Here is a 13,162-nt window from a genome sequence, read left to right as displayed (position 1 = left end):
AAAACACACACCATTAGAGAATAGCCCTTACACATACTAGCAATCATTTTCTCTCCTTTTGAATAGTTACATTTTAGTCAGCATAAATGCGCAGGTCAACATAAGCCTCCCCTGTTTTATTTATTTTACTTATTACATTTGTATACCACCCTTCATCCAAAGATCTCAGAGCGGTTCAAAGTATAAAAATGCAAAATAAAAACAAAATATAATAAAAACAAGAACAAAACAATTGTGTCCGTCTCTGTGGCTTCCGAAATTACAGGCCCACTCTTAAATAACCACTGTTTTTAAGACTGGGGTACTGCAATCAGCCCATCAGAGAAAAAAGAGCACATTTTGTGTTAGACAAGCTTCCATTGGTCAGAGTACAAGTTCAAAGATACTTTGTTTTTGTTTACAGTAGTAGTTTTGGTCCAATAGAGATTAGTTTATAAACTTTCATTCTGTTAGTTTCAACAACTGACAAGTTATTTGAAATGAAACTTGCATATTTCAAAGTATTTCCTGTGCTAGAAGAGCCAGCTTTAGCTGTGCTGTCACTGTCTGCAGTATTCTGACAATGGTTTTTAACACTGAATAGGGAAAAATCGAAACACTTTGGGAACAGAAGCAGCTATCATTAACTTTGCAGGGTACAGAAACTAAAGTTGTAAGCAGAGGCAGCAAAGAGGCACTCTACACTTTCATTTCCTGACACAAGTATGAGAGGGTTGGTGCATGTGGGAGGGGTCTACTTCAAAATTCACGTCCCAAAGGTTAGGTGCCTTGCACCGATGGCAATGCCTCGCATTTCTTTACAGTGACACGTGAATGACAGAGAAAGCAGCAATCAATTTTTACCGTGTTTTTTGGGGAGCTCTGTGTTGCAGACATCTGAGTGAGACACGGGCGACCCAGCAGAAAGCAAGAACAGAGGAGAGGAGCAACCCAAACACAGAACCATGACAAGCTATAAACAGAACCACCCAGTGATAGAAAGTAACACAGGCAGCCCGATGAAGAGGACAGATGCATCATCTGCTTTTTTTTTTTTTAAATGGGATTTTCTTAAATGAATGCTGTTTGCAATCAATAGTTTGTTATTGTTGCTCTACCTTTGGAGAAGAAGGTCAAAGTCCAAAAAATAAAAATGCAACTCCAGAACAGAGAACAAAGTCAAGAGTATAAGAGAGAGAGAGGAAAGCGTAGCTATTATTTTTCCCTCCCCAGCAAAACAAAAAACCAGGCCATGCACAGGATGCAGCCCAACTCACACAGAGCCCCTGACAAGGTCGTAGCACTTGGAAGGGACAAGATAAACCCCAAGGCGACCGTCTCCTCGTCACCTGCTCTGGCTCTCTCTCTTTCCCACCCCCCACCAACCGCCTCCAACGTTCCCAACGGAAAGCCAGCGCCTCTTTCATGCCCTCTCCTCCTCGGCTGTCCCTGGGAAAGAAACGCGTGACCCAATAAGAGAGGAAAAGTGAACTAAGGGTGGCAAGGGGGGGGGGGCGGAGATAGGAGAAGAAGAAGAAGAAAACCACAACATTGAAAGGCAAGGCTGAGGGAATGAGCGAGAGGAGGAGGAGCCCCGCTGCCTCGCCAAGGTAAGCCTGAGGTAACAGGAAGGAGACCTTGTCCAGGAAAGAGGCGGCGCGCGGGGGGGGGGGGCTCTGGATCGCGCGCATCCTGGAGAAGGGGGGGCAAAGCGAACTCCCCCCCCCCTTTACCCGTTTGCCTGAAGAGAGAGAAGAGGGGCGCGCTTTAATGGGCGCGGATGGAGGAATGAGGGGGGGGGTGTCAGTACCTTTCTCTTCCCTCCAGACCTTTTTCCGCTTGTTCCCGGGATACATGGTGCTGTGGCTGGCGGAGGCTTTGAGCTGCAGGTTCCCCAGGCTCACGGGCGACGGGGGAAGCGCGCCGACCCGGCTGCGGGGCTCGAGCGAGAGGGCACAGCTTGCTCCGCTGTGGCGGCGGCGGCGGCGTCTTCGGCGGTGATGCTCGTCGCCCTGCTGCTGCTGCTGCTGCTGCTGGGCACCTCCTCCTCCTCCTCCGCTCGCCTCCTCCCTCCTCTTATCTCTCTCTCTCACACACACACTCCCCTCACAGCGCTCGCCGACTGGGTCACGCCTCGCTCTAACCCGACAGACACCCCCGCAGCGCCCGCCTCCTCCGCCCGTTGGCCCCGGCAGACGCCGCTCAAGCGACGCGCCCCGCCCCCTGCGCCGCCGCCGCCGCAGCAGCAACGATTGTTTAAAGGGGCAGGGAGGCATAAGGGAGGGAGCGGGAGGAGGGGCACCCTGACAGGCAGGGGGAGCGAGGGAGGGGCAAGAGGCAACAAAAGGGGAGGAGCTAGATCTCCATTGGGGTCTGCCACCTCTGTGCATCCTGCAGCCTGAGGCGGTTGCCCACACCTTGCCTCATAGGTGGGCCGGCCCCAGGAAGAGTGGGCTTCTCTGTGCTACCTGTGTGAGAGAAGTGACAAGGGTGCACCTGAAGTGGAGGTTGCTCTAAGGCACATCCCGGTGCCCAGAAGAAGAAGAAAATGGGTTTAAGGCTTGGGTTTCGGAGCTGCAGAATACCTTCTGGGCACATATCCTTAGAGCTACTCACTGCTAGGCTGCAGCTCAGTACCTTAACTTTAAGACTTATTGAACTTAAGTAGGGACGTTACTTGCAAGCGGAGCAAGTAGCTAGGTATTAAAAATATCATTACGTTCTCGCCAAGCACTGAGAAATTTGAGGTCTGTTAAAGTTGCCCGAGTTTAGTTCCCTTTGGAAGTAGGTCACAGTTAAAAGGTCGCAGGATTTTTATTGACATTTTGTAATATCTGCACTTATTTACACATACAGAGTGAGCACAGATGTGGACATACTTAATAACACGGCTAACCAAAGTCCGCTGCTCTGATGTCAGATCTCAAGGGGACATCCAAAACTTTTAAGATGCTTAACAAAAGTCAGTTCTCTGCGCTATTTCATGTGTGTGTGATTCTCGTCACACAGCGACATCTGCATTACCTCATCCTTAGCTAGGGGTCTTCTGCTACCTTTTCTGATTTTTATATTCATAACATTCCCAAAGTGATTCTGAAGTAACAATTGTCTAACCATTTAGTCCCCATGGCAACCCAACAACAGAATTTACTAGAGGTGCCACATAATACTGTTCAGCATTGGTAAGAACTCACTCATTTAGTGTGGCAGAGCATACTACCTCTTGAGATCAAGCAAGTGCCTTCACTGTACTCTTTTGTATGCCTGCTAAATTTTAATCTGTTTCAGTATTTTAGTATTTAACTTTTGTATGTTTAAAAGTATATTTTAAAACATGTTTGTGGTTTTTTCTTGATTTACTTTTTTTTGTTTTTTGTAAACCACTCTGAGGTTTTTCTACACTCAAATTTCATTCATTCAATAAATAATAAATTTGTGCCTAGTCACATCTGGCCAGCCAGTTTGGGCAACATTCTGCCCAATCTTCTAACACCATGCATTCTGCCCTCCTACAGTCTGCAGTGGTCTGTTTTACTCACTCCTCATTCTACCACTTCATTCTTCCTCATGCAGCTGTGCAGATTTAAAAGTGTATTAAAAGGTTCTCTGAACATGGCCATACTCCCATACAGCCTTTGGTAAGCCCATACACTAAAATTCTGTGGAATCATAGAGCAGACACCACCAGAACTACTTACCGTATTTATTTAGAGCATTTATAATCAGCTCTTTAGCCCAAAACATACCAGAGTACCTTACAGAACAACAACAATAATAATAATATAATAATAATAATTAATAAACAGTCCCAACCCTCAGGTTTACATTCTAGCACACCATGGCACAAAAATGAAAAGGGAGAGGGCAGCAAACTCAAGGAGCACTTTAAATCAGAGTTACAATTTTTATAAAGACCAGCTGCAGAGCTGTAGCTACGGGGTGGCGGGAGCCAGGATTTTCCCCCTTGGTAAAGCCTCCAGAGGGGTGCCATTGAGGCTCCCAGCCTGTGTATATGTGCATGGGTGTAGCCAGGATTTTTGTTGGGGGGGGTGGCAGGCCCTCAATTAGCTATGTCTTTTTATTGATTTTTACTGATGGGGGGGCAGCTGCCCCTCCCTTGGCTACACCCATGTGTATGTGCGTGTATACAAATATGCATGGGTGTGTGGGTGTGCCAAACTGGGTCTTTGACCCGGGTGAAATGAATCCTAGTTTTGTCCCTGTCAGCTGGAATGGAAACAGTTCAGGTAGCCTGATGACAGGTGACAAGGAAGAAGAGTGAAAGGGTGGATGATCTCTTAACAGAGCTTATAGAATAGTCCTTATTTTCCGCTCTTTGCGTTCTGCACTCTTCCTGGTTTGGTTTGGTCCAGGTGTTGCTGGGACTACAATACCCATCAGCCACAACCCAGTTGGGCCAACGGTTAGGGAATATGGGGGACTTCAGCAACTCCAGGTGCCCCCCCCCCCAATTTGCATGCATCAAGAGTGCTGGTGTGCATTCAGCTTGCTGCCTTAAAACGCCTGCCCAGCCCCTGGATTGGGGGGCGAAAAACAACACCCCCTTGCTGCTTCTGTTGCTCCCAAGAAGCGGCTGCTGCCGACACCAAAGCACAACCGCCCTGCTCCTCCCCGCCGCTGGTTTCAAAGCGATCTGAATTTCGCCTTCCTCCCAAACGCAGCACGCGGGAACACCAGAGGCTGCAGCCGTCTTTTTCCGGGTCAGCAGGAGCAGCGGGGCCGTGATTGGCTGGCAGGAAAGAAGGCGGTTGCTAGGTAACCGCGTCAGGGCAGAACCTTGGGGAAAACGAGGCGGAGCCGACGAGGCGGCGGCGATGCTGGTGGCAGGCAAGGGAGGCGCCTCCTCCCGATTGGATGAAGGCGCCAGTTGACTTGGGAGGGCGCATAGTGTGGCAGGCTGTCCTCTTCTGTTCCTTGTAAACAGTCTGAGTAGCTCCTTTTGCAGAGCAGCGGCAAGGATGCCTTGCCCAGCCTAGCTCCTGGTCCTGCCTCTCTTGGGGGAATCCCAAAAGCAAAGGAAGTATTTGAGATGAAGGCTCCTCTTGTAGCACTGCTTTTGATGGCCTTCTGGGTCACAGTGCATAGTGGGTATCTGGTATTATCCTTGTTTTTATTGTTTTATTTAAACACACAAAAAACCTTAATTCACACGCTCTTTAAAAAGAACTTTTTTAAAAGGCAGTTGTTGATCACTAAGCATCTTATCTGGAGGGAGAAGAAGGGGTGTCTACTTGACTAAAATATTGGGGGGCAGGTAAGCCCTACCCCACATAATCACATAATGTGGCACACGTACATGATTTGAATGGCAATGCCCATTAATTTGAGCAGTCCCCTCAAATATTTTATTAGGGGCCTGAAGTGACCCCTAGGAGTTCGCTCTTATAGGAAGAAGAATGGTATTTCTAATTGAGCACTGATTCAGATGTGACACTTCTTCCCGTTTATGCCCATATTTTATTTTATTGCGTAGATACTCCACTTTTTCTCCAAAGAGCTCAACGTTGTGTGTATTGCTCTCTCCCTCCCTGTTTTATTCTCACAACTCTGTGAGGTAGGTTAAACTGAGAGACTATGACTGGCCCTTGGTCACCCAAGTGAGTTTCATGGCTGGAGTGAGGATTTGAACCCTGGTTGCCCAGGTCTTCATCCAACACACTAACCCAAGGGTAGGCAACCTTTGGCCCATGGGCCAGATGCGGCCCAGTTGCCTTCTCAATCCGGCCCATGGATGGTCCGGGAATCAGCGTGTTTTTACATGGGTAGAATGTGTCCTCTTATTTAAAATGCATCTCTGGGTTATTTGTGGGGCTTGCCTGGTGTTCTTACATGAGTAGAATGTGTGCTTTTATTTAAACTGCATCTCTGGGTTATTTATGGAGCATAGGAATTCATTCATATTTTTTTCAAATTATAGTCTGGCCCACCACGTGCTCTGAGGGACAGTGGACCGGCCCATGGCTGAAAAAGGTTGCTGACCCCTGCTTTAACCACTACACCATGCTGGGGAAAAGCCATGGAATTACCACATGTAATAATCACACATGCAGCTTTAATACTGTAATAGTGGAAACAGATTTAGAATTAGCATCACTGTTTCCTAAAAGCATGGGAGTGAGTTTGATTGCATACAGACAATCAAAGTATTTTCAAATACTTGGAGGCAGTACTATAGCAGGGCTTGCTAGCCTTTTGGGGCCAGTGCATTGGCATATTTGCAAACCTGAAAAACTGGCATACCCACAAAACACACACTACAGGCAGGCACTCATGCATGCACACTCACTCCACGCTGCCACCAGCGATTAGGCTTGAATTAGGGGGAGGCCGCAAGCAGGAAGGGAAGGGTATTCCCCCTTCCTCAATCACCCTTTCCACATTGTAGTTAGCCTGGGGGGGGGGGAGCCTTTTATTGGCTGCAGTAGAAGGGATCTTTGAAATCTAATTGTGATGGGAGGGTGTTTGTGGTGGTGGTGGTCGAATCACAGCTAGGGGAAGCTACCACATCCCTCTCCAGCTGAACAGCTCCCCCAAAGTCACAATTTGATTTGAAAAAACCCTCTGTTGGCTACAATGAAAGGCTTCTTTCAAGCTTAACTCTAGCGCGGGTAGGAGCAGGAGAGCAGGACCTTGCAGACACAAGAGAAAGGCTATGCAGGGGTGCCCACCCCTGCATTACATAGAGCCATCCTTTCCAGTAGTAAGCACTTTCACATTTTGTGCTCTCTGATCAAACAAGTTGTGCAATATAAGCACTACAGACCTGCATTCAGTGGAGGGCTTGTTGTCTTGAAGCCCTATTACATGCACAGTCAAACCGACGTTCACACATGAGCTTCCATTTAATGACTGCAGCTAGTCATTCTTTCAGCCTCATGTTTGAAAGTTGAATTCATCCCAGTCTAATTGTGCAAATTATGATTCCCCATTTCAAGATGTATCTTAGAATTTCTCAAACCAGCTCTCAGAAATATGGCCAACACTGCTGCAGTAAAGGTTTAAGTGACGTGTGTTCACTAGAGACAAAGGCGTACCTTGTGCCCTTGGCAAGGAGCTATATTGGTGCCCCCTGTCCCTTGCACCCTTGGTGTCCTGCTGGGGAGGTGCCCCAGGAGCACATTGGTGGGTGGGTGGGCTCCTAGTTACTCCAAGCCAGAGTGGAGAGGCATGATGTTTGTGGTCCTCTGAGCCTGTGCCATTGGTGGGGGTAGACCTGGTCGCCCATAGATATGCCCCTGATTGGAGAGTGACCTAACATTTTACAGTTAAACTAGCTTCATAATTAGATTCCCATAGGAGCAGCCACCTGAGAAGAGAATTGAAAAGATAAAGTGCCGCTCTTGAAAAGGTCCTACTCCTTGCCCCTACCACCTCTGATAAAGAGGGGTTGATGTTGGCCCTCATCTGCAGATCCCAATATATTGCAGTTAGAAGAAACTATTGGCTCCCGTCTCCCTGAATTATTTATTTTACTTTCAAAATCAGTAGTCATATAGAAGTAGACTGGTGGTGAAAGGAATGCTGTATTTTATTGAGCACTCCAGTGGCACATACTCCTAAATTAATTTTTTTTAAATGTAGAGTTTTGTCTTCCTTCCAGCTATTCTGCCATTCAAGCATATTGATTCAATGTTTGAAGTGAAATTGAATTTTATCAGAAGCAGTTTTGCAATCCGCTATCCTGATGTTTACCAGTTCTTTTTGTACGTGCAATGAGGAATTTTCACAATGGAGCGAACAGCCTCTTTCCTTTTCACCCTTTCATCCCTTGCTCATTAGATTTGTACAGGTATCAAGCTACTGATGCCAGATTAGGCTTAGTGCTACAGTAGTGCTAAGGAGAAAGTTGCTCCTGCTTAGTGCAACACTTCAGCCTTGCAGATAAGTGCCAATTATTTACTAGCCCCCTAGATAAATGCTGCCTATCTGAACAGAGGAAAAGGAATTAAAAATAAGGAACAGTCTCTCTCTCACACATACACATGCACACACACAAACACAGGCAGAGAGACGGAAGTCAGCCTTCTTTTTGGCTTCTGTCTGTAGATCTGCATAGTTCTGAAGAATAATTAAAATTATGTTCAGATGTTAATAACTATCCTCTGTAGCATGTGTCTAGTCTTACAATTTATAAGTAAATTGTAGAGCATTCAAAAACCTTTAGAATGCTAGAGTTGCCAAACAAATCTATAGTTTCTCCAAACCCAACAAGGAGGATTACTCTCCTGTTCCCAGACATTTAGAAGTGAACAGTGAGATAGCTAAAAGGGGAAACTATATTCTATTTTTATAATTTAGGGGGGAAACCTTACAGAGGTGAACACAAATATTTAAGTCAGGGGGAAATGAGCTGACAAATATTCAGTGTCAGTTGTGACAATAACAATCAAGGAGACTGATGCTATGTTTTCAGATGAAGCTGGCTGCTTTTCTGAAAATAAATCTCTTATGCTCCTCTTGAAGGTTGCCATTTTGTGACTGACAGAGGCCCAGTGTTTTCAACAGTGGCCGAGCATGCAGAAATTCAGCAGGTGCAGCTTTCTATTAGGGAAAGCTGCACCTGTTAGATTTCTGCCTATTGTGTAGCTATTACAGTTATGTGGAAATCCTAATATTGGTTATCATAACATATTTTAAAAGTGATTGTTAACTGAAACTTTGATAAAGTCGCAAGCTTTGTCCAGAGTTGTATGTTTTAGCATAAATGTCTGCATTTCTGTTCCCAATTAAGGCTGCAATCATACCTGGCAGCAAGTCCCAGTGAACTTACAACTGGTTTTTTTTTTTATGTTGTTCAAGTGTGGTGTTTTTCATGCAGGAATCTTTGTAATTAAAATACAAAGTTTCTTCAAAAGAAGGGGCTACTTCATTGTCACATTGTATATATTTTCTGCCTCTTCAGTCTAATTTGTATGATTTAATGATCAAGTTGGTGTACAGAAAATCCACTGGCCACGTAAAACTATTTCCTTCTCCTTAAAATATAATGCTTTGAAATAAGTTGTGCGGAAGCATCCACAGTATACCTTATTAACCAAAGAGTAAAGCAAAGTAAAGTGAAAACTGTTATACAGTGGTACCTCTGGTTACGTACTTAATTCGTTCCGGAGGTCCGTTCTTAACCTGAAACTATTCTTAACCTGAGGTACCACTTTAGCTAATGGGGGCCTCCCGCTGCTGCTACGCCACCACCACGCAATTTCTATTCTCATCCTGAAGCAAAGTTCTTAACCCAGGGTTCTATTTCTGGGTTAGCGGAGTCTGTAACCTGAAGCGTATGTAACCTGAAGCGTCTGTAACCCAAGGTACCACTGTATTCTGATACCTGCATTTGATGGGTCTTGTATCCAGTTTTATACACTGGTGTTGTATCTTCACATTTGGTGACTGCGTTTTGTAGAGTCTGCCATTTCTCTGTAGAATCTGTTTCCTCAACTCTTTAAGTCTACTACACCCCACCCCCCACCCCCCAAAAAAACCCCACAGGCCATTTGATGCTGTCAGAATAATTTAGCCTGATCTAATTCTACTAGCTTTTCAGTCTATTAAAATGCTGGGAAAAGGTTTCCATAATAAGTAGAAAGTAGAGCTGACACCATGGATGGGAGACACATACAGTGGTACCTCGGGTTACATACGCTTCAGGTTACATACGCTTCAGGTTACAGACTCCGCTAACCCAGAAATAGTGCTTCAGGTTAAGAACTTTGCTTCAGGATAAGAACAGAAATCGTGCTCCAGCAGTGCAGCAGCAGCAGGAGGCCCCATTAGCTAAAGTGGTGCTTCAGGTTAAGAACAGACCTCCGGAATGAATTAAGTACTTAACCCAAGGTACCACTGTATTCAGTTCAGTTTGCATTTAAAGGTGAACTTACCTATCCACACTAACCAAAACAATAGGGGAACTGAAACAGAGCCATTAGCGATGCAGTTCTCCAGCCAAGTAGAATGTACAAAAATGCATATACTAAGGTAAAGTGTGCATATAAATGTATATTATATTGGGGGGAATCGCCTTGCAAATATCTGTATTTGATGTAAAATTGCATTTGAATGTATTAAGAGAAATTTGCCCTAAAATGCTGATTAATTTTAACGAAGCCTTCCCCCCCCCCAAAAAAAAGAAAATTGAAACCATTTGTGGAAATGTGGCAAACCAAACTTATAAATGTGAGAAATGGAAAGAAGCCAAAATCAACATACAGCCGTACCTTGGAAGTCAAACAGCCTAGTTCTGGAACATTTTGGCTCCCAAACAATCGAAACAAATTTAAAACATTCTTTTGGAAGCCGAACGTCCAACAGGGCTTCCGCAGCTTCCAATTGGCTGCAGGAGCTTCCGGCAGCCAATCAGAAACCGTGCTTTGGTTTTCGAACATTTTGGAAGTCAAACGGACTTCTGGAACAGATTCCGTTCACTTCCAAGGTCCGACTGTATTTGCTTGTTCCTAGGGAACACCACCTGGAGTATCCTAACCGTGACTAAATTGGCAACTGACTGGTGTGGGACTTTCCATGAATGATAGGGCGTGTCTGCCATTTGTGCCCATGTGCACTATACATTTAAAGCAGTAGGATACCACTTTAAACAGCCACATCTTCCCCCAAAGAATCCTGGGAAGTGTAGTTTGTTAATAGAGTTGATAGGAGACCTCCTATTCCTCTACTAGAACTGCAATTCCCAGAACTTCCTGTGAACAGGGATTGATTGTTAAACCACTCTAGGAATTGTATCGGGTTGGGTAGGAATAGGGGCCTCCTAAGAACTCTCAGCACCCTTAACAAACTTTGGTTCCTCGGATTTTTTGGGGGAAGACAAGACTGTTTAAAGTGGTATGATGCTACTTTAAATGTATAGTGCAGACCTAGCCAGCATGAAAAATGGTCAAGAATGATAGGAGTCTAGTAACCACATTGGCACCTTGTTAACTGGAGGGTTTTTTAAAAATTCCTGTATCTGAAACAATTACGGTATTTCCTTGTAGTCAGTCACCTGTTGGCATGGTGGTTACACTGTCAGATTCTGCTTGTTATCAGACCATTAAAGCCTCTCTTTTCCGGGGGGCCACCAGGTGGCGCATTGGAAGATGGCCGACAATAACATCTCTCTGACCCACACGAGGTAATTAAGAGGCTGCTATGGGAAGTATGCAGTCTCCCCCCCCCCAAGGATATGGAGGGGGGGACTGCCTTGCCAGCGGTGGCCACAATGCATCCCCAGATTCGAGAGAGGGGGGTATGCCGGTCACTTGGCTAAGCCCTCGGTGCGGTCGGCTCTTCCCGGACGCCGTCTCCAATTTGCGCGTGCTGGCTTGCTTTAACACGAAAATATAATTGGAAATATATAATTGGAAGATGTTAAAGCACATACGTCAAGCAAAGGTCGGGAGATAAGACTGCTGATTAATGGATCTCTGGGATCGGAGCAGCGGGCGAAGACAAATAAATCAAGAGACGAAGCGCCATTAAGAAATGGGTGTGTTTGGAGCTAAGAAGGTGGGGTGGAGGGAAAAACTTTTCTTTCTTTATCTTATATGAGCATAAATAATAACCCTCCACCCCAAAGAAAAAAGAACCCCCGTATTTTACTACACAAGCAGGAATCTAAAAACTGTGTGGGATGAATTAATGATGAATGAAGAGAGGATTGGTAAAGATCGGAGAATGGAAAAATTTTATGACGCAGTTTTAAAATGGCGTCTCGCAAGACAGGCTTGCTTAAGAAAGACAGGGGGAGGAGAACCAGGACTATTTGAAAGTGAACGATGTTTGGAATTTGATCTTTAACCTGGAAGAGCCCTCTAGGAGATATTTTACAAGCCTGAGAAAACCAAAGGGCAGACCGAAGATAAATTTTCGAAGGAGGAGTGGAATGGCAGCTGTCCCTATGAAATATGACTTGTGGAGTGCGTAAAACCCACGCAGACGATGTTTGTTCTTAACCTGCCTGTGAAGATGATCAGAGATCGCAAAGAAAGGAATATATGACAACAACAAGAAGATGAAGAAAGTAAAAAAGAAACTATCTGGATAGAACTGGATAGAACTGTTTAATTAAAGCAGTAATAGAAGTGATGTTTGGATACTCGTCCGGAGCTTGATGTATGGGTACCCCCAACAAAATTGAAAAATTCGGCTGTATAATTTGGAATTAATGTGATTTGAAATAATGTGATATGATTGGCCTGTTAATAAAAATTATGTTTAAAAAATAAATAAATAAAGCCTCTCTTTTCCAGTGTTTGAAATTAGTAGGCATCTGTTTTTAACATTTTAAACATTTCAGTTAAAGGAGAGCCAGTATCAGCATAGTAAGAGCTCTTAGGTTTTTTACTTGCTTGTTCATTTTGCTTACCAAACAATGTTATTATCTCTTGTAATAAGAGATTGCTAGGATAAATGTGCAACACTTTGCTTGGACTAAATATTGCCTCAGGTTTACTAATGTATGACAGTGGTTCACTCTAACAAATGTTAACTAACTGGTTCACTTTAACTAATGTTAATCTTGTTCATTCATAAACCTTTGCGTATTTGCCACCCTTAGGTAATTTCAAGTTCATTTTTTCTGCTTGGATAACTGCAAGAATCTGGAGAAACGGTTATATGGTCCCTAGAGCTTTATTATTCTAATTAAACTTGTCAGAGAAATTATTTTAGGTCCACCAGATAACATAAAAATTAAGCTTCCAGACAAAAGAGAGTATTAATTTATAGCTGGTATGTTTGTTCATGTGAATGTCATTTTGTATTATACTGTATATGAAAGAAGTCTCTGCTGCTCAGTTTTCTTTCTAGTACAGCTGCACTTCACAGGGAAGTTAGAAACAAACACAGAAGCTAAGAGAATTCAGTAAACTAGAAAAGCTATTTATCCCAGCAAAGTTGAATATGTCAGGGGTTCCCAGATTGTGGTCCATGGACCACCGGTGGACCAAGGTATCATTCAGGTAAACTGTGGTGTGTCTCTGGATTTGTGGTTGAAGACAGGAGATGGTATAGCCATCCATTAAATACTCCTATTGAATTTTAGTGTTTTTTATTTCTCCCTTTATTTCTTATATCATGCTTTATCTTATTGCAACCTGAGCCTATATGGAGAGAATGCAGAGCATTCTCAACCCAAGAGGGTCCTGCTCCTTCCATTGCTACAGGCTTGGAT

At 44.4% G+C, this 13,162-nt stretch overlaps 2 protein-coding genes across 13 annotated transcripts in view; one reads left to right on the top strand and one right to left on the bottom strand.

Moving 5' to 3' along the window:
- The window catches only part of MACROD2 (mono-ADP ribosylhydrolase 2), a 978,088-nt gene extending 975,931 nt beyond the window's left edge, over positions 1-2,157 (bottom strand). Inside the window, exon 1 of one of the 4 annotated variants that reach the window (XM_080999221.1) lies at positions 1,790-2,157. In XM_080999221.1, the coding sequence (XP_080855347.1) occupies positions 1,790-1,835 (46 nt within the window). In that variant the 5' untranslated portion in view covers positions 1,836-2,157. The remainder of the gene's footprint in view (positions 1-1,789) is intronic. The other 3 variants (XM_080999220.1, XM_080999219.1, XM_080999222.1) reach the window with 3 other exon arrangements.
- The window catches only part of SEL1L2 (SEL1L2 adaptor subunit of SYVN1 ubiquitin ligase), a 57,427-nt gene continuing 45,633 nt past the window's right edge, over positions 1,369-13,162 (top strand). For 8 of the 9 annotated variants that reach the window (XM_080999142.1, XM_080999141.1, XM_080999140.1 and 5 more), the window contains exon 1: positions 4,790-5,084. In XM_080999142.1, coding sequence (XP_080855268.1) covers positions 5,030-5,084 — 55 coding nt within the window. In that variant the 5' untranslated portion in view covers positions 4,790-5,029. Of the gene's footprint in view, positions 1,590-4,789; positions 5,085-13,162 lie in introns of those variants that run through there. The other variant, XM_080999143.1, reaches the window with a different exon arrangement.

This window comes from Podarcis pityusensis, assembly GCF_964106645.2.
Source record: "Podarcis pityusensis genome assembly, chromosome: 3".
NCBI classification, from domain to species: Eukaryota; Metazoa; Chordata; class Lepidosauria; order Squamata; family Lacertidae; genus Podarcis; species Podarcis pityusensis.
The sequence above is the reverse complement of the archived record's forward strand: the minus strand, read 5'-3'. Positions and strand labels throughout refer to the sequence as shown.